The sequence below is a fragment of the Hyperoodon ampullatus genome, assembly GCF_949752795.1.
Source record: "Hyperoodon ampullatus genome assembly, chromosome: 3".
NCBI classification, from domain to species: Eukaryota; Metazoa; Chordata; class Mammalia; order Artiodactyla; family Ziphiidae; genus Hyperoodon; species Hyperoodon ampullatus.
Window position 1 is genome coordinate 152319131 of NC_136916.1, and position 21832 is coordinate 152340962.

The window sequence follows — 21832 nt, forward strand, 5'->3', positions numbered from 1 at the left end:
TAAGAGTGGGAGACACTGAAGCTGATTGGGAGCTCTGTGTGTATGTAGAGGGCTAACCAATTGTCAGACTTTGCTTTAGGTGATAGGGCAAAAACTGTGCTAACGCTACAGGACTCTCAAATTCAGGCATTTAGAGACATTCAAGACCAGGGAAAGGCTGATCAGTGGTTCTGAATATAGATTTTAATTTACATAATTTTAGCCCCAAGTCTTGTCTTTCCCCAGCACCCCTGGATTCTGAGAGTCCTGATCCTCTCTGGGTTTCTGTGGGCAGGCCAGCCCCATTTTGATTGTATCCTTCTCTGCTACCAGCACTCTAAACTGCGGCTTCTTCCTGTTCCATATGTTACCACTCATGTTTGTTCTTTGTCTTCCAGAATTTAAAAACAAAATTCTCATCTACTGGTAGCCCCTTCTCTCTGTTTATAGTGACTTTATGTATTTTTATTTTTATTTATTTATTTTTAAAACGTTATTTATTTATTTATTTCTGCATTGGGTTTTCGTTGCTGCGCGCGGGCTTTCTCTAGTTGTTGCGAGCGGGGGCTACTCTTCGTTGCAGTACGCGGGCTTCTTATTGTGGTGGCTTCTCTTGTTACGGAGCACCGGCCCTAGGCACGCAGGCTTCAGTAGTTGTGGCTCTTGGGCTCTAGAGCGCAGGCTCAGTAGTTGTGGCGCACGGGCTTAGTTGCTCCGCGGCATGAGTTTATGTATTTTTTAATTCCTTGTGATGACTCTATATAGTGTCAACTTGGCTGGGCTGAAGTACATTTTCCAGCCATGTTTCTTTCTTTCTTCGATGTTTCTTATTAGGGTGGGTCACAGGGGAGATTTTTGTATCTAACATGAAACATTTATCCCTGGACAACCAGAAATTTTCTAACCCTTTCCCCAGAAAAGATTATAAAGCCCCTTTTTTGTCTTTGGGGAAATCGTCATTCTCCCTAGCTGGTTTACATCCCCTCTTTGATATTCTGTAACTTAAATTCTGAGATATAAAGCTAGCTAGTACTAATACATCTTATGTTAGATGATAAGGAAGAAAAATCAATCAAAAATATTTGACTAATAAATATATATTTAAACATTTAATATCAAACGTTAAGGAAGAAATATTCATAACTATCACAGCCCTTATTTCAGCAACTGGTCATGTAATTACAGTTGGTATTTATAACTTGCCTTCTTCCTCTACTTAATCCATATTCCCTTTGCTCTCAGTGAGCACCTCAGCTGGTCTTGGTTCCTTGTCTGGTGGAGTGACCCAAACCTTCATTTTTGAAAGGTTTGAGCTATTCTCAACCCTGCCTGAATTGAGTTATTGTAGTTTTCTGTTGACTTTAATCACAGGACATGGAAGTACTAAGGGGTGTCCTAGAGGATCTCCTCCATTCCAGACATACTCCTCACCCTCACTGTGTAGAAGTAACCCAATTTCCCCTTGAACGACAGGATTAATCCCCCCCAGCCAGTACAATAACTCCCTTTTTTGCTTGTTGATTCAGAACCTAAAGTGGCCAGATGGCAGTCTGAACTGGAGTTTAATAGAGTCATTGTTGTGTCCCCTGATAGACGCATTCTCCCTTTGAAACTAAGACTTCTAGATCACCAAAGACTGATGTCACAGGGATGGGAAGTTAATATTTTGCTGAAACCGAATTTATTACTCTCATTTATTTCCCTAACAAATGAAAGAAAAACCCTTCTATTTCTCATTAGAGGCATGAAAGGCATCACCATCACCGAAGCCAAAAACCTTGGAACCATCCTAAATTCTTCCTTTTCCATTATTTTAATCCCACGTGTTAGAAAATTTATCAGCTTTACTTTCCTTCACATCTCTCACTTTTACCTCCTCCTTTGCATCCTCAAATCAATCACTGCCTTAAAACAGACTTCACCTTCACTTACTCAAATTGTAGAGACAATCTACAGTTAGCTTTTCCCACTTATCCATCTACTACTTTTCTGCTAGAGAAATCTTTTAAAAATCACGTCATATTTAGTGGCTCTACGTGCTTAAGGTAATTTCCAACTCCTTACCCAGCTGAATTAATTCATCTGTTGTAACAGAGATCCAAAGTCACATGGCTTTAACACGTTAGAAGTTTATTCTCTCTCAGGACTTGTATGGTGGCTCTGCAGTGTCAAGAATCCAGGTTCCTTCTGATTTGTTACTTTACCATCTCTTAGTATGTTGCCCTTATCTACATGGTTCAGGATGCCTCACCACCATGTCAGAGCCAGCATGAAAAAGAAAATGGTGAAGAGAAGGATGTGTTCTTCCCTTTAAGTTTACAACCTGGAAGGATGTGTAAATCATTTTCACTCTCAGCTCATTGGCCAGAACATGGCTAAAAGTTCCAACTGCCAGAGAGTTTTGGAAAAAGAGTTTTTAGTCTGGCTATCCTTATGTCTAGCTAATAATGGAGAGCCTCAGTTACTGTAGAAAAAGGGGGAATGAATATTGGAGGTGTACCAGTAGTCCATGCCACCGAGGTATACAAGGTCTTCTGGAGATTGACCCTTGCCTGCCTCTTTACCTTATCTCTTAGTGTGCTGCTTTTCCACTCCTTCTCCTTTCCTAGGTGTCCTAGACTTTGTTTCCTCTTCCTTTCAGCCATGCTAAACTGTTTGCCAAACATGCTATGCTGGTATGTGTTTCTCTGCCTTTCCTCATAATGCTTCCTTAGCCTGAGATGTCCTTGCCACCCACTCCCGTCATCTCTAATACTCTCTGTTAACCTGATCCCTGAGAATTTGTTTTTCAAGAGTTAACTTAAGCATCTTCTACTATATAAAGCCTTTATTGGAGAGCACCACCTTCACCCTGGTAGAACTGACCATTCTCTCCTCTGTTGCCCTTATTATATGCAGATAGACTTTAGTCATTGTACCTTTTGGCAGTTATTTACACTTAGATTCTTTCTTTTCCATTGTAAACCCTTTGAGGGTAAAGAAGACATTTTATTCACGTATCCCTTGGATGTAGCATAGTGCCTGACAGAGGATATACACTAAATATTTACCGAATATGCAAGTGGGTCTATAGGAAAAATATCTCTGTCCAGATTTTTAAATGTCAGGGCATGCCCTTAAGGCATAGCTGGCTGCTGTTTTTTAAACTTTTGTCGATTAGTCAAGATGATAATGTTAGCTCCAACATTATCTATAATCATCCTATATTATCTTGTTAATTGTTTCATATTTAGTTTTTAGTTATAATTTAACTCTAAAAGTACTTTCAGAATTAGCTACGGGACTTTTTTTTCTGTTTGAAATGAGTGGACTTTTCTGTCTACTAAGGCACAATATTTATAATTGCTTTTTAACAATTCAGCATATCAGTGACTTGCTGCAGGAGATTTGTCCTGAGACCTTCTGAGCTCTGCCACCTTAACATACTGGTTCTAAGATACAGATATCTCAGGGTTTGTTTAATGACTAAGAGTCATTTTTGTAAACAGATACTAAGGCAAGATTGCCTTAAATATTTTTACATGGAGAATTTTTTTTTTCTGCTTTACTGTCTTGAGTAATATCTTTTGTTTTACTTGTAGATTTGATGGTCCTCGAAGATTTGAGGATTTAGGGTCAAGGTGTGAAGGACCGAGACCCAAAGGGCCTCGTTTTGAAGGAAATCGCCCCGATGGGCCAAGACCCAGATATGAAGGTCACCCAACAGAGGGTGCTAAAAGCAAATGGGGAGTGATTCCCCGGGGGCCAGCATCTCAGTTCTATATTACCCCCAATACATCCCTCAGTCCTCGACAGAGTGGACCACAGTGGAAAGGCCCCAAACCAGCTTTTGGACAGCAACATCAGCAGCAACCTAAGTCACAAGCAGAACCAGGAAACAAAGAACCATTAGCAGACACCAGTAGTAACCAGCAGAAGAATTTTAAAATGCAATCAGCTGCATTTTCCATTGCTGCAGATGTAAAGGATGCCAAGGCGGCTCAGTCAAATGAGAATCTAAGCGACTCTCAACAAGAGCCACCTAAAAGCGAAGTCTCGGAAGGGCCCATAGAGCCTTCTAATTGGGACCAGAATTCTCAAAGTATGGAGACTCAAATGGACAAAGCCCAAGCTGTTACTCAGCCTGTACCCCTTGCAAATAAACCTGTACCTTCTCAATCTACTTTTCCCTCAAAAACAGGGGGGATGGAGGGAGGAACAGCAGTAGCAGCAGCATCATCACTAACTGCAGATAATGATTTTAAACCTTTGGGTATTGGTCTTCCCCATTCAGAAAACAACCAGGATAAAGGCCTGCCTCGGCCAGATAACAGAGATAATAGGTTAGAAGGCAATCGCGGCAGCAGCTCATCTTACAGAGGTCCTGGGCAAAGCAGAATGGAAGACACACGGGATAAAGGACTAGTAAATAGAGGTCGAGGCCAGGCAATCAGCCGTGGCCCAGGGTTGGTCAAGCAAGAAGACTTTCGTGATAAAATGATGGGTAGAAGAGAAGACAGTCGAGAGAAGATGAGTAGAGGAGAAGGCAGCCGGGACAGAGGCTTGGTGAGGCCAGGAAGCAGTCGGGAGAAAATGCCAGGTGGTCTGCAGGGCAGCCAGGAGAGGGGTAGAGCTGGCAGCCGAGAAAGGGGACCACCTCGGAGGGCTGGCAGTCAGGAGAGAGGACCCCCTCGAAGACCTGGGAGTAGAGAGAGGGTACCACCCCGAAGAGCCGGGAGCAGGGAGAGGGGACCACCTCGAGGGCCTGGCAGTCGGGAAAGGGGTCTGGGAAGACCAGATTTTGGTCGTGACAGAGGTCCATTTAGACCAGAACCAGGAGATGGTGGGGAAAAAATGTATTCATATCACCGAGATGAGCCTCCTAGGGCAACATGGAACCATGGAGAAGAGAGAGGGCATGAAGAGTTCCCATTAGATGGTAGAAATGCTCCAGTGGAACGAGAAAGACATGATGATTGGGATAGAGAGAGATACTGGAGAGAATGTGAACATGACTATCAAGATGATACACTAGATTCATATAACAGAGAGGACAGGTTTTCGGCACCATCTCGATCTCATGATGGAGATAGACGAGGCCCTTGGTGGGATGATTGGGAGAGAGAGCAGGATATGGATGAGGACTACAACAGGGAAATGGACAGGAACTTGGACAGGGATGTGGATCGGATTGGAAGACCTATGGATATGTATGATAGAAATTTGGATAATGAGTGGGACAGAGATTATGGGAGACCACTGGATGAACAAGAATCACAGTTCCGTGAACGAGATATTCCATCTCTTCCACCTTTACCACCCCTCCCACCTCTTCCACCTGTGGATAGATATCGGGATGATAGATGGCGAGAAGAAAGAAATCGAGACCATGGGTATGATCGAGATTTCCGTGATAGGGGTGAGTTGAGGATCCGAGAGTACCCAGAAAGAGGAGATACATGGCGGGAAAAGCGAGATTATATTCCTGACAGAATGGACTGGGAAAGAGAACGATTGTCAGACAGATGGTACCCATCTGATGTGGATAGACATTCCCCCATGGCGGAACATATGCCCTCCTCACATCATTCTTCTGAAATGATGGGGTCGGATGCAAACTTAGACTCTGACCAAGGCCTTGGAGGGGTAATGGTTCTCAGTCAGAGGCAGCATGAAATCATTTTGAAAGCTGCACAAGAACTGAAAATGCTTCGGTAAGTTAACTTAAGATCATTTCTTTTAGTCAAAACTGCATTCAGACTGCTCTTTTTAAAATGATGTATTATATTTGAATGGAATCATTTTTTTTCAAGTTCTTACCACATGATTTTAATTTTAATTTGTAGTCATTGAGTGCTGTTTTAGGGTAGGATGGATATTTAGGAACTGTATTAATTAACTGTATTAATTATAAACTTACGTCCTGAAATATGAAAATTTGATAGCCATTCTTGGCTTTTGTAGATATGTTGCCGACGTGTCATGCCTGTGATTGTTTCAAGTTCAAACTTCAACTTTCCAGTGCTCTGGATTTCACAGAGCTCATACGTAGTAAAATCCCTTTTTTCCCCTGAGGCAGTTTGTTCTTTGGTATTAGATCTGATAGACTTCATATTCGGTAATCTTTGGTATAACTTTGGAAAGTGCTGGAAGGATTTATATTTTTCTCTGTTGAAGCTAAGAATAGTTTACCTGGAAGCAGCCTCAGATATATCTAACTATTGATTCTTTCTTTTTGGGATGTTTTATCTTTCATTATAACTAGAAGCAGGTATCTCTACTTGAGGATGTTACTTGTTTCTACATAATCAAATATTTTCTTTGTGAGATGGAGAATAGAATTTGGATTTCTTGATTTACAATCACCCAACTATGTATAGGTATCTACATAATGCTTCCCATTAGTAGCAGTAATAATAAAAGCTAACATTTATTGCATGCTTACTATGTACCAGGAACTGTACTAAGTGCTTTGTATGTATTAATTCATGTAATACTTATACCAACTATATCCTGAGATGAGAATTTAGGAGTCCCTGACAGATTGCAATGAGAAATTACTTTTTGAGTAATTTCTTAGGAATTAGCAATGTTTTGTGAAAATAATGGTTAGTTTTTTATATATTCCAATGTATTGTGTTTTTTTCATTTTTCAATTCTGGTCTACATTTGTGGATTATGCCGATTGAAATTATAACTGAAGCTTTTTGACTAAAAAAGTATAATGAGGAAAAATACCTGTAAGTAAAGATGAAGGATCAGGTGCCTCAGGAAACAAAACAGATTTCTGTGGTCTATAGAAGATACACTCTAAGAGATTTGACTTTTCCAGATTACTCCTGAAGAAAGTAGTAAATGTGGAAAAAGTATGCTATAGAACATTTAGCTATTCTCTGTTCACTTTTAAATTATGGACACCTTTAATTTAACACCTACTGTGTGCTGGCACTGTGCTGATAATTTAGCATGTATTATCTCAATCCTCCTATCTCAAATCCCTATCTCAAAGGCCTGCAAAGATAAGCAGTAGTATTCTCACTTCACCAAAGACACTAAGGCTCAGAGAGTACCACTTGGCTACTAGAATTGGTAAACCTAGAATTTGAACCCAGTCTGTCCAACTCTAAAATCTATGTTGTTTATGGAGAACACCAAGCTGATTGGTGTTACTAAGCTGCCAAGGTTTCTTTCCTTTCCTTTTTGAAATTTCCTTTTCACCCATTATTGCTTTGTATAGAAATGCTGGATACAAGGTGCCTCATCATCCTTTTTTTAAAGCTCTTTCTAGGCCACATAATAAAATAGGTGAAGTGATGGGTAAGAGTGGTCATAGTTGAATACAGGTCAGTCACGTTGTATTGGGAAAGTCATAGTATGATTTACATGAGGCAGAAAATAATCTTTTTTTATACTTGACCCTTACTTTGTGTCCATTTGGGTCATTACACTTTACCAAATGGTAGGGAGAAAATTGTAAAAGGTCTGAAGAGGTTGTGGTAGATGTTGTATGTGTTTACTGTGGGCATTGTAAGGAAAAGTGAAGGGAATTTGACCAGTGATTTAAAGAAAAACTGGAAGAGTTATGTAATTACTCTTTAGGAGTATGAAGTGTTGTTTTTTTTTTTTTTTTTTTTTGGTGGTACGCGGGCCTCTCACTGTCGTGGCCTCTCCCGTTGTGGAGCACAGACTCCAGACGCGCAGGCTCAGCGGCCATGGCTCACGGGCCCAGCCATCTTCCCAGACCAGGGCACGAACCCGTGTCCCCTGCATCAGCAGGCGGACTCTCAACCACTGCGCCACCAGGGAAGCCGTGAAGTGTTGTTTTTAAAGGTTTAGACTGACAACTGTTCTCACTGTATACCGCAGGGGCTGTAAACTAAAATGCCCACAAGAACCAGACAGGTAACTAAAATGAGTGAAAGTGGGCCAGTGTAACTCTACTGGGTTTGGTGAGGACTGTGGCAAATTGCTTCATCTAAAGCGGGCAGCCACTACTCCACTGAGCTGTTTGTTGGCATGTGGGAATGTAGGCCCAGTGTCTGCAGATCTCTTTAAAATTTGAATTTATATGGAAAAATGTATTATTTTGCTTTGTAAGTAATGGCAGCTGGCTCAGATTTTAAAACTAATATGGAAGCTAAATTTTAAAAAACCTTTTTATATATTCATATATATCCAAATACATTGATATTTGGCCTATGTGCCACCATTTTGCAACCTCTTATCTAAAGACTATTGAACAAAAAAAAATAGCAAGAGAGATTTTTGTTGGATGAAAGAAAAACATGACAAGTAGGTGAGATATTAAAATAGACTAAAGAGGCAGGTTCTAGAATCGGTCCTTGAAGATCTTCAATAATTTATCATTATTTTATAGGTTGTAGGTGACTGATCAGTTAGGTCATAAAGGCAAGAGAGTATTACCCTGGAGATGCTTTATGGGCGCTGTAGAGGGTTTGAAAAAAGGTTCTAGTTTCCTTTTTTGTTCTTCAATATTAATTATAGTTATTTAGGAATGGAGAACACATGCCTTATGTACAATGGCAATTTTATTTGTTTACAGAGAACAGAAAGAACAGCTTCAAAAGATGAAAGACTATGGGTCTGAGCCACAGATGCCTGACCATCTACCACCCCAGGATTCGAGATTGCAGAATACATCTTCAAGACCTGGAATGTATCCGGTATGGGAAAATATGTGCCCAGAAAATGAAATGGTTCTTACTTTGTATGTTTGTATGTCGTTTGATTTTTTTTTTTGTATTACAATAAGTATAAATTTCCTCTATAAAAAATGTAAATTTTCGAAAAGTAAAAAGCTAATGGTAATGGACCTTTGAAAATATTATGAGTATGGTCGAAAGTGTGACAGAAATGCTTTTTCCCCCAGGGTTTGATAAGTACACCAAGCACACCTGAACTATATATATGGCTTTGTGTTCACAAAATTGTAGAATTTTCTTGGTAATCCTTTTTGTTCAGATAGTCCTGTTTTCCATTTGGACAGTGCAGGGACTCCCTGTGAGCCCTGCTCATGTGAGCTTCGTAGTCTCCGTGCCTCTTCAAGCTACTAGTCCTTAGCTAGGGAAAGGGTTGAACATCATGCCCCAGTTCAGGCAGTGAAGCTACGTTAAAGACTTGTGTGATTAAGCTCTCCCCTTGTTTTGCTTTCATTTTGTTGTTGTTGTTGTTGTTTTACCTTTAAGTCAGTGATGGGCTTTAAAAACGTTATCATGCAAATATAAGTGAGAGAGAGAAAAAAAACACTGCTGAACCATTTCATCAGATTAACTCTTCATTTCTCAATGTTCCCTTCCATCCTAATCTAACACACAACACTCAGACGTAATTGTTGATGTCAGCAACCACCATGATGTTGACTCCCCAAATCATATCTCTTGGCCTGTGTATGCATCCATCTGCCTACAGGGTTTCTCTCTGGGTGTGTCTCCTGCCAAACTCAACATATTTAAAATGGAGCTCATTACCATCCTCCATGAAAACTTGTTCTTTCTCCTCATTATCACCTAGTCACCTGAACTTGAAACCTGAAGTCAGCCCTAACTCTTTCCTCTGTCCTAACCTTCTGTGTTCAGTCATTCTGTTGATTAGTTTTACTGTCTTTTTAATATTGTTCAAGTATTCTATCCTCCACTTCCCTACAACCTCAGTTCTAGCCTTTGTCAGTTCTTGCCTAGATTATTTCAGAAACATCCTAATTCATCTCTCTCCATCTCATTCCCCTCTGATCCATTCTTCATTCTCCTTCCAGAGTGATTATTTTAAAAATATTTTTGGAATCAAATTTTGAGTTATAATTTACATATGTTTTAAGCCCACAGTTTGAGTTTCGAGAAATGTATACCAAAAGATAAAAAAAATTTCCATTGCCCCCAAAAGTTCTGTCATGCCACTTTGTAGTTAGGACTACCCTACACTCTACTTTAGGCAGCACTGATGTGACTGCTGGCCAAAATAGACATTTAATGTCTTTTTTTTTTTTTTTTTTTTTTGACTGCATTGGGTCTTCATTGCTGTGCGCGGGCTTTTTCAAGTTGTGGCGAGTGGGAGCTACTCTTCGTTGCGGTGCACGGGCTTCTCACTGCGGTGGCTTCTCCTGTTGAGGAACACAGGCTGTAGTCATGCAGGCTTCAGTAGTTGCAGCATGCGGGCTCAGTAGTTGCGGCACACAGGCTTCAATAGTTGTGGCATGTGGGCTCAGTAGCTGTGGCGTCGGGTCCTAGGGCACATGGGCCCTAGGGCACAGGCTCAGTAGTTGTGGCTCATGGGCTTAGTTGCTCTGTGGCATGTGGGATCTTCCCGGACCAGGGGTTGAACCCACGTCCCGTGCATTGGCAGGTGGATTTTTAACCACTGCACCACCAGGGAAGTCTCCAAAATGGACATTTTAAAACATAAATCTCACCATGTGTACCTTGGCTTTAGAACGCTTCAGTATTCTTGTGTTCCTTTCGGGATAAAATCTAGATTCTTTTGCCTGGCCTTTTATGTTCTTCCTGAGCTGGCCCAAGCTCTGCTTACCATTACTTGCTACTCCCTCTCTTTACTTTCCCTCCACATGGAGCTTCTGACAATTCTGTAAGTGTGACTGGCTCTTACTTCTCCATGCCTTTGCATATGCATGTTGTTCTCTAAACCTAGAGTTTCTTTTTTTTTTTCTCTTCCTATCCTCTCCTCCAACTAGTTAATTGTTTATTTTTTAGAACTCATCTCTGTATCTTCTCTTCCACTTGTGTAAGACAATTGCCCTTGCATGTACGCCTGTAACATCTTATGGGCCTCTGTCAGAACCCTTATACTGTATTTGGATTGTCTGTCTTCTTGTCTGTCTTGTCTTCTGTCTTGTCTTGCCTTCTCTCTTATCTTGCCTGTCCTTCATAAGGATAGGAACTACATCTTTTATCTTTGACTCTCTTAGCAAATAGTAGAAGCTCTAGATTATAGATCCACATTTCTGCTTTATTCACTTGATAAATCAGTCATAAACATTTTAACATATTGCTACATGCTTTATATTTTGGATGCACAATTTATTAAAACTATTCCATTTAACAAAGTTAAACCTTTGTTTCTAATCTTTTATTAATACAATGTTAATAAATGTCTTTGTATCAAATTCTTGTTTTTTTTAGTTTTAATATTTTTTATTGAAGTATAGTTGATTTACAATGTTGTGTTAATTTCTGCTGTACGGCAAAGTGATGCAGTTATACATATATACACATTTTTAATATTCTTTTCCATTGTGGTTTATCCCAGGATATTGAATACAGTTCTTTGTGCTATACAGTAGGACCTTGTTGTTTACCCATTCTATAGATAAAAGCTTACATCTGCATTCTTTATTTTCTACAAACCACTATGCATTATGCTTCAAATTCTTGTTTTAGATAACTTCTTAAAAGTACTTTTAAAGTCCTATAGTGGTATACTTTAGTTAAAGAACGAGGACATTTTTAATGATTCCTTTAATATAGCCAATGGCTCTCTAAAATAGTTATATAACAACTATACTATAGCCTTGCAAGCATCAGCTACTTAATATTTTTGGAGGATTTAATATTTTAATCAAATGTTTTAAAATGTTTGGTAATGGGACTAACCTAGTGGTCCAGTGGTTAAGACTCTGCGCTCTCAATGCAGGGGGCCCAGGTTTGATCCTTGGTTAGGGAACTAGATCCCTCATGCTGCAACTAAAGATCCCGCACACAGCAACGAAGATCCTGCGTGCCGCAACTAAGACCCGGTGCAGCCAAATAAATAAATAAATATTTTAAAAAATAATAAAATGTTTGGTAGTTTTGATAATTAGTGAACATGAATACTTTCTGATAATTGTTAATTACATTTCTTATAAAAATCCTATTTTATCTATTTGACTCTTAAGGTTTTTCTTACTAATTTATGTTATTCTTAGCATGGTACAGATATTAATCCTTTCTCATGTAAATACTGTAGGAGTGTTCTGTTTTTCACAAATGTATGTATTGCTTTCACTATGTAATATGAAGAAAACACTTTTTTTTTTTTTTTTTTTTGTGGTACACGGGCCTCTTACTGTTGTGGCCTCTCCCGTTGCAGAGCACAGGCTCCGGACGCGCAGGCTCAGTGGCCATGGCTCACGGGCCCAGCCGCTCCGCAGCATGTGGGATCTTCCCGGACCGGGGCACGAACCCGTGTCCCCTGCATCGGCAGGCGGACTCTCAACCACTGCGCCACCAGGGAAGCCCCAAGAAAACACTTTTTATTTGTAGACATAGTCCAGAATTCTTATGATATTTAAAGCATGTCTGGATAGCTATACTCCAGATGCAGTAGCTTTGTCATGTATAGGCATTTCCTTAATAAAGTTTAAAGTGCCGTAACCTAAAGTTTACCTTACATCATTTACCTAATAGTCATTTGTCTTTAACTCCAGCCTATAGTGGCCTCTTGTTAAATAATATTTCTTACGTATTAGCCACAATGTAATTTTGTTACTCAAAAAGTTTAACACGCAGCCTGTGTATGAATAAATATATAAGTAATGTGTATTGTTGGCTTTCCAAGGTCTAAAGCAGCTGTCAATTTGTTTGTCAATAGAACAAACCAGAAACATAGAACTAAGAGAAATGGGTAAAGAGTGTTCGAATCAGAGATTAAAATTATCTCTAATTGCAAAGATTAAAATAAAATTTGACGATTGGGTTTCAGTATTAAGTAAATAGAACCTATCTGCCCAGAGATTCTACTGTTTCCTTAATATACATTTCTGTTGACATTTGGTGGTTGTCAGAGAGATTACTAAATGTCCCATTTGGTTTCTTTGTTTTGTTGTTTCCCGGTTCTGATGTTGTGTGTTGGTACCAGCCTTGCCACAAACTACTATTGTCAGTCAGACAATTAGATAGAAGTGAGGGAGCTAGCTAGAGTTTGTTTCTCTCACTGGAAATTCACTATTTTTGTGGAGGAGATAGGTTACCATAGTGAGGAGATAGTTTATAGCAGAGATTCTTAACCGGCTGGTGAACATCAGAATTACAGAAGTTTTGTTTAATTTAAACTAATGCCAGGACCTCACTCACAGAAATTCAGTAGGTTTGAGGTGGGCCTGGGATATTTGTATCAAATTGGCTAGCACCCTAATTTTTCTGGAAGGAGAAGAAAGAGGGTGGTTCATTGCAGGGAAGGGAGGAGGTGATAGTGTTGAGGGCATTTTTTTTTTTTTCCTTTTTTAAACCAACCTAATTGAGGTATAATTTACATAATCTAATTTGCCCATTTTAAGTTTGTAATTCAGTGATTTTTAGTAAATTTACTGAATTGTCCAACCATCACCATAATCCAGTTGTAGAACATTTTCATCACCCCAGTAAGATCCCTTGTGCCAATTTGCAGTTAATCCTCATTCCTACCCAAGTCCCAGGCAACAGCTAATCCACTTTCTGTCCCTATAGATTTGCCTTTTTGGGCATTTAATTTAAGTGGAATCATACAATATGTGGTCTTTTGTGTCTGGCTTCTTTCACTTAGCATAATGTTTTCAAGGTTCATCCATGTTATAGCATGAATCAGTACTTCATTTCTTTTTATTGCCAAGTAACAATCTGTTGTATGGCTATACCATATTTTGTTTGCCCATTCACCAGTTGATGGACATTTGGGTTATCGAATAATGCTGTTGTGAATATTTGTGTGCAGGTCTTTGGGGGGGCATGTTTTTCTTGGTTAGAGACCTAGGAATGGAACTGCTGAATTATTTGGTAAATTGAAGTTTAACTTTTTGACAAATTGTTAGACCATTTTCCAAAGTGGAAATTTTACATTCTTACTAGCAGTCTAAGAGTCTTTGTGTTTCTCTGCATCTTTGCCATCATTTGTTACTGTCTGTTTTATCAATCATAGCCATTCTACTGGGTATGAAATGGTACCTCATTGTGGTTTTAATTTGCATTTCCCTCATGACTAATGATGTCGAGTATATTTTCATGGGCTTATTGGCCATTCATATATCTTCTTTGGAAAAATATATGCAGATCTTTTGCCCATACTTTTTTTGACTATTTGTCTTATAAGAGATTTTTATATTCTGAATACAAGTCCTTTATCAGATAGGTGATATGCACACATTTTCTCCCTAATGGTGTATTTTAAAGTACAGAAAGTTTTGAATTTTGAATAAGTTCAATATATCAAATTTTTCTTCTGTGGATTGAGAACCAGATTTTAATTTCTACTGATATGTGAAAACATGGTATGCTCATTCATTAAGTCATTTACTCTGTTCTCCAGCCTCCAGGGTCCTATAGACCACCCCCTCCTATGGGTAAACCACCAGGTTCAATTGTAAGACCCTCTGCTCCACCAGCAAGATCATCTGTTCCTGTGACCAGGCCGCCTATCCCAATACCGCCACCGCCACCGCCTCCTCCTCCGCCGCCACCTCCTCCTCCTGTGATAAAGCCACAGACTTCAGCTATGGAACAAGAACGCTGGGATGAAGATTCTTTCTATGGCCTCTGGGATACAAATGATGAACAAGGACTGAATTCGGAATTTAAACCTGAAGCTGCAACGATTCCATCTGCTCCAGTGTTACCACCCCCACCTGTTCACCCTTCCATCCCTCCTCCTGGCCCGGTGCCTATGGGTATGCCACCAATGTCCAAACCACCACCAGTGCAGCAGACTGTCGATTATGGCCATGGCCGAGGTGAGTGAAAGTGGCAAATTTGTATTTGGGATTCTAAAGGAATTGTTAGCTTCAGCTTTGGCTTCCTTAAGCTTCACTCTTAGAGTGTTTTTATCCCTGACTTTGTTTACCAGACATATCCACTAATAAAGTTGAACAGATACCCTATGGAGAAAGAATAACTCTGCGTCCAGATCCACTACCTGAAAGATCAACTTTTGAAACAGGTAGGAGACCCAGAGAGATCAGTATTTTTAAACCTTTTAGGACCCAATTATCATATGATTTCCCTTTTGGTAAGATTATCTGGGCCTCCCTTTTTTTTTTTTTTTTCCCACTGTTCAGAAATAAAGTTTTGTGGTGTTTTTTAAAATTTATTAATTAATTTATTTTTGGCTGCATTGGGTCTTCATTGCTGCGTGTGGGCTTTCTCTAGTTGTGGCGAGCAGGGACTACTCTTCGTTGTGGTGCACGGGCTTCTTATTGCATTGGCTTCTCTTGTTGCGGAGCATGGGCTCTAGTCACACGGGCTTCAGTAGCTGTGGCACGCAGGCTCAGTAGTTGTGGCTCGTGGGCTCTAGAGCACAGGCTCAGTAGTTGTGGTGCACAGGCTTAGTTGCTCTGCAGCATGTGGGATCTTCCCGGACCAGGGCTCGAACCCGTGTCCCCTGCATTGGTGGGCAGATTCTTAACTACTGTGCCACCAGGGAAGTCCCAGAAATAAAGTTTTAATGGAACACAGACACACTCCCATTAGCTATTGTTTACAGCTGCTTTTATGCTAACAGACCAGAGCTGGGGTAGTTATGACAAAGACTGTATGTCCTATAAAACATTTACCATCTGTCCCTTTACAGAAAAAGTTTGCTAATCCCTGTTCTAGACACTGGGAATTCAACATGAGAAAAATAAAAGTTTCTGTGCTTATGAAATTACATTCTAATGGGAAAACAAACAAAAAGAATAAATGAACAAGATCATTTCAGACCTTTGAATGTATTATAAAGACAATGAAACATTTGATGTGATGGACAGTGAAGGTGGTTAATTTAGACAGAGTGGTCAGAGGAGGCCCCTGTGACAGTGAAGCTGAGAGCTGAATGACAAGGAGTCAACCATGAAGCATCTGCAAACAGACGGTCCCAGTCAGAGGGAACAGCAGGTGGTAGGTCTCAGGAACAGGAAAGTGTGATTGCATCACAAAGAGATGGGGAAGGTAATAGGAGGTGAGATCAGAGAGGGAACTAGGGTTAGGCAGGGGCCAGCTCACAGAAGGCCTCTTAGAATGTGGGCCTCCCTTTAATATAGCTAAAAGATTTATTTATGAGTTGAGTTTAGGGCAACAATTTATACTAGTTCTAAATTTAGATTTGTACGTTTCTGCTTTTATTTCAGAAAAAAAGGGATATAGTTCTTATTTTATATTGTTTTTATAGAGCATGTAGGCCAACGAGATCGTTATGATAGAGACAGAGATCGTGAGCCTTATTTTGATCGTCAGAGTAATGTCATGGCAGATCATCGAGATTTCAAAAGGGATCGGGAGACACATAGAGATCGAGACCGGGATCGTGGTGTTATTGACTATGACCGGGATCGATTTGACAGAGAACGCCGACCTCGAGATGATAGGTATGCTATGAGAAATATCTTTGCCAGGTATGCAAACTACCATATATTTAAGTTCAGCAAAAGTCAGTGTAGTTAAAGGAAATTTAGTAAATGATGTATTTTTCTCATGCATGTGTGTGTATAATTTGGAGAGGGAAGAGTACCAATTTTCAGGAAACTAGGTGGTTGAGTTTTCTGAGCTTGAATTCCAGAGAGTTAAATGGGAGATGGAGATAGCCAGAAAGGAGAGGAAAGAGTATTGTTAACAAAGTTGTTGTCATTGCTTAATTAATAGGCAAACAATTTGTTTTTGCAATTTGTGAGCTCTGTGGATGTGTGTATGCAAGGCAGATCTAAATGGGAAAGCAAAATGAAAATATAAGTATTGACTATGTATAGTAAGTACCCATAAAAAAATTTGGGCAGATAATGGTGTTGCATTATAAGAGACCTCCCTATGTTTTTTATTTACCAAAGCACTCCCTGTTAAACCTTCTAGGACTCAGTCATATCGAGACAAAAAAGACCATTCCTCATCCAGAAGAGGGGGATTTGATAGGCCATCCTATGATCGGAAGTCTGACCGACCAGCCTATGAAGGACCGTCCATGTTTGGAGGTAGATTAGTGCCTCGTTAACTATAAAGATGCTGAGAACTGAAAACAACATGAGATGCTTTCCATTGTAGTTATGGATTTAAACTTTCAGAGTAAAATGCACTCACAGATTTCCCAGAGGTGACAACATTATCACCAAAAATAGCCATGTAATTGATGAAATAAAATGTAAATTGCTTTTTTTTACCTTATTAAAGAAATTTTGGAAGCTAGAAACAAAATCGCTTATAATCCCACTACCTACCATACCACAACTATTGTAATTTTGTATATTTCCTGTCATTCTGTCTTCACACACATATTAATGAAGTTGTAATCAAAGTATAAATACAGTTTCTTTGTTGTGCTTGTTCCCATTGATATTGTGTACTATATACATTTTTCCATACATAAACCTATTATATTAATGGCTCTATGATAGTCCATCAAGTGGATGAGATACATGACTCTTATTTTTGGACATTTAGGTTGCTTTTAGTTTTTCACTGTTACAAATTACACTTAAACTAGAAATTCACACCTACTTATATAAACAAGCTTTCCTAAGCTGGTGACTCGTTCTCAAAATTGTAAAGCAGAAGTTACATACAGATGGACTATAAATCATACTCAGGACTATTCAGGAGTACATGTTATTCTTCTATATTCTGTTGCTTAACTTTTTTCCTAAGTTTAATACAAACAAGGATGAATTCAGTATTTTTCAGAACATTCTTTTTGCCTGAAATCATACCTAAATCTTTTCATTTTCTTGATTTCAGTAGATTTACATTATCTTAAACTCTCTCTAATTAAGGATAAAAGTAGCCCCCAAATCACCATAAGTTATATTACCTTAGGAGGAGTGGAGAGAGTTAAAATTTTAAATAATTACTGTATAAATAGTAATTTGTTCAACTACTGGAATCCTAGGAGAACGAAGAACTTACCCAGAGGAGCGAATGCCCCTGCCAACTCCTTCACTAAGCCACCAGCCACCTCCAGCTCCACGGGTTGAGAAGAAACCTGAATCTAAGAATGTGGATGATATTTTGAAACCACCTGGCCGAGAGAGCAGACCTGAGAGAGTAAGTCCTATGTAAATGACTAGTTTTCTTGCAAATTAGAAGCTGATAAGAAATCTTTTTAGTACCCTGAACAGAATTTCTGTACTTTTGTGACATAGTATTTTTTTTAATTTTCAAGAATATTTTATTTTATTTTATTAAAGTATAGTTGATTTGCAATGTTGTGTTAATTTCTACTGTATAGCAAAGTGATTCAGCTACACAGATATATACATTCTTTTTCATTTTGGTTTAATCACAGGATATTGAATATATATAGCTCCCTGTGCTATACAGTAGGACCTTGTTGTTTATCCATCTGTATATAATAATTTGCATGTGCTAATCCCAAACTCCCAGTCCATCCCCCCCGCCCTCCCCCTTGGCACCCACAACTCTGTGCTCTGTGCCTGTGAGTCTGTTTCTGGGTCGTAGTTAAATTCATTTGTGCCATACTTTAGATTCCACATATAAGTGATATCATGGTATTTGTCTTTCTCTTTCTGACTTACTTCACTTAGTGTGATAATCTCTAGGTCCATCCATGTTGCTGCAAATGGCATTATTTCATTCTTTTTATGGCTGAGTAGTATTCCATTGTGTATATGTACCACATCTTCTTTATCCATTCATCTGTTGATGGACATTTAGGTTGTTTCCATGTGTGATGTAGTATTAATATCAGATTCAAGGCATCTCCAAATCATCATAAAATCTCATAAACTGCCTACCCTATAGAATCTAAGAAATTAGAGCTTAACTGCTTGGCAGAAAAAAATGTTGAAAATTTTAGAAAATAATTCATAAGAACTCAATTAATTGCAATTTGAAGAAGGGAAAAGAGGATTTGGTTTTATGGTATGTGGAACTAAAAGAGGGAGAATTAGGAGACTTGATTAGTTTAGACATATTTTCCTCCATATGTATACATTCTTAAATTTATCTTATATTGCAAAATAATTAGATTCCATTTAAATAAAGTGGTTCCATTTAAATAAAATGGGAGATTTCCATCAGAAGTTTGACTCTGTATATGTATGTATGTCACTGTTTTAAAGTCTATTTCATCTATTATTAGTATAGTTACTCCAGCTTTCCTGTGGCTGTTGATATATCTTTTTCCATCCTTTTAATTTCAATCTATTTGTGTCTTTCAATGACACAAAGTATGTTTCCTATAGACAGCATATAGTTGGATCATGCTTTTTTATGCAGTCTGATAATTTTTGCCTTTTAATTGGATTGTTTAAATCCATTCACGTGTAATGTTATTATTGATATAGATAGCTTAAGCTCCCTGGTGGTCTAGTGGTTAGGATTCTGCGCTTTGACTGCTGTGGCCCGAGTTCAATCCCTGGTCGGGGAACTGAGATCCCGGAAACCACACAGTGCTGCCAAAAAAAAAAAAAAGGAAGACATAGATGGCTTAATTCCATTCTTGGATTGTTCAGTTGTATTGAAATACAATTGATTTTTTCATATTGATTGTATATCCTTCAACATTGCTGAACTCATTTATTGGTTCTAATAGATTTTTAGTGGATTCCTTAGGATTTTTCCCATATATAAGGTCATGTAATCTGCAGATGGAGATGGTTTTACTTCTTTCTTTACAATGTAAGGCATTGTAAAGGCATATGCCTTTTTTCTTTTTCTTGCCTCATTGCTCTGGCTAGACCTCCAGTACAGTGTTGAATAGATGTGGTGAGAGTGGACATACTTGTTTTATTCCTGATCTTAGAAAGAAAACTTTCAGTCTTTCACCATTAAGTACTATGTTAGTTGTGGGTTTTCATTAGATGTCCTTTATCAGGTTCAGGAGGTTCCCTTCCATTCCTAGTTCGTTGAATGTTTTTATCATGAAAGGATGTTGGATTTTGTTAAATGCTTTTCCTGCATTGAGATTTTTTTGTTTTTTATTGTATTGATATAATGTATTACATTAACTGATTTTCAGATATTAATTTGAATCTCTGGGATAAACCCTACTTGATCATGTTGTGTACTTCTTTTTATATGTTGCTAGATTCAATATGGTAGTATTTTGTTGAGAATTTTTGTATCCATAATCCTAAGAGATATCTGTAATTTTCTTGTGATGTCTTTGTCTGGTTTTGGTATCAGATTATACGCTTGATTTGAAATGCTGGCCTCATAAAATAAGTTGGGAATTGTTCCTTCCTCTTCTGTTTTTTGGAAGAGTTTGTGAAGAGTTGGTATTCTTTAAAGGTTTGTTAGGATTCGGTGAAGAAGCCATCAGGGCCTGGGCTTTTCTTTTTTGGCAGTTTTTTGACTACTAATTAAATCTCTTCACTTGTCATAGGTCTATTCAGGTTATCTGTTTCTTCTTGAGTCAGTTTCAGTAGGCTGTGTCTTTCTAGGAATTTGTCCATTTCATTTAAGTTATCTAATTTGTTGGTATACAGTTGTTCATAGTATTCCTTTTAAAATTTCTGTAAGGTTGGCAGTCATGTCCCCTCTTTTTTTTCTGATTCTAGTAATTTGAATTTTCTCTCTTTTTTCTTAGTCTAGCTAAAGGTTTGTCAATTTTGTTGCTCTTTTCAAAGAGCTAGCTTTTGGTTCCATTGATTTTTCTTTGTTTTTCGATTCTCTATTTTATTAACTTCTGGTCTAATATTACTATTTCCTTCCTTCTGCTTGCTTTCGGTTTAGTTTGTTCTTCCACTGTCTTATGTTGTGTCTTCATTTTTGTTTATCTCAGAGTATTTTCTGATTTTTCTTTTGACTTCTTCTTTGGCCCATTGGTTATTTAGGAGTATGGTACTTTCTACATACTTGTGGATTTCCCAAATTTTTAATTTTACTCCATTGTGGTCAGAGACATGCTTTGTATTATTCCTATGCTCTCAAATGTATTAAGGTTTGTTTCATGGCCTATCATATGGTCTGTCCTGGAGAATGATAGGTCATTGTTAACTCTGAGATCTCACTGTGAAATAAAATCTTCTCTGGGTGATTTTTTTTTTTCATTGTGTTTCAGATTGTTGTTATAATGAGAGGATTGCCTGGCAGTGGAAAGACACATGTTGCGAAACTTATTCGAGTGAGTATGGGAAAGTGAAAGAATCAGTTGCTTTTGTTAGCCACTTGCCTTCTTAGCAAGTAATATGATATTGATACAGATATTTCCCATTTGATCCATTCTAGTTGGCCCATCTGGTAGATGCTATCTCATAAATTTTGATCTGCTTAGGCAGATACTTTGCCCCTGCTTGATTTGAAACTACAAGAAGATTGCGTGGTATTTAGCCACAAGAAAAACTTTGTGCATATTTATTAACTTATTCCATAAATTCTCTTTAACTTTCTTGAATATGTGATTCTTAGGATAAGGAGGTAGAATTTGGAGGACCTGCACCTAGAGTTCTAAGCCTGGATGATTACTTCATCGCTGAAGTGGAAAAAGAGGAAAAAGATCCAGATTCTGGAAAGAAAGTGAAAAAAAAGGTATGGTATATTCCTCTCAGATTACATCCTGATTCATAAATAGCATTGAAAGGAAAACATGTTCAGAGAGAAATGTGGCTTTTTTGAACACAAACTTTAGTACTCAGGTGTGAAGGAAAGACTAGAAAGTTGTCTCTATCCAAATGCTAACGAGGGAAGAGATTTAAGATGAGTCTTTGCTTTTGCTAACTCCATATCTCTTTTGGGGGATCTTAGGTGATGGAATATGAATATGAAGCTGAGATGGAGGAAACCTACCGCACCAGCATGTTCAAAACTTTCAAAAAGACTCTGGATGATGGCTTTTTCCCTTTCATCATCCTGGATGCCATCAATGACAGAGTTAGACATTTTGACCAGTTTTGGAGTGCAGCAAAAACCAAGGGATTTGAGGTATAGATTTAAAAGAACTTTAGAGTACTTTATGTTATCATGTAAGT

The 21832-nt window shown here is 38.5% G+C and overlaps 1 protein-coding gene across 1 annotated transcript in view; it reads left to right on the top strand.

Annotated features, from left to right (window-relative positions):
• Positions 1-21832, top strand: part of YLPM1 (YLP motif containing 1) — a gene marked incomplete at its 5' end in the record, with an annotated part of 75164 nt that overhangs the window by 35494 nt on the left and 17838 nt on the right. The window contains 10 exons of the mRNA XM_079699502.1: positions 3561-5672; positions 8522-8642; positions 14251-14671; positions 14785-14877; positions 16087-16282; positions 16761-16879; positions 17791-17945; positions 20926-20988; positions 21273-21392; positions 21609-21785. Of these exons, the coding sequence (XP_079555628.1) occupies positions 3561-5672; positions 8522-8642; positions 14251-14671; positions 14785-14877; positions 16087-16282; positions 16761-16879; positions 17791-17945; positions 20926-20988; positions 21273-21392; positions 21609-21785 (3577 nt within the window). The remainder of the gene's footprint in view (positions 1-3560; positions 5673-8521; positions 8643-14250; positions 14672-14784; positions 14878-16086; positions 16283-16760; positions 16880-17790; positions 17946-20925; positions 20989-21272; positions 21393-21608; positions 21786-21832) is intronic.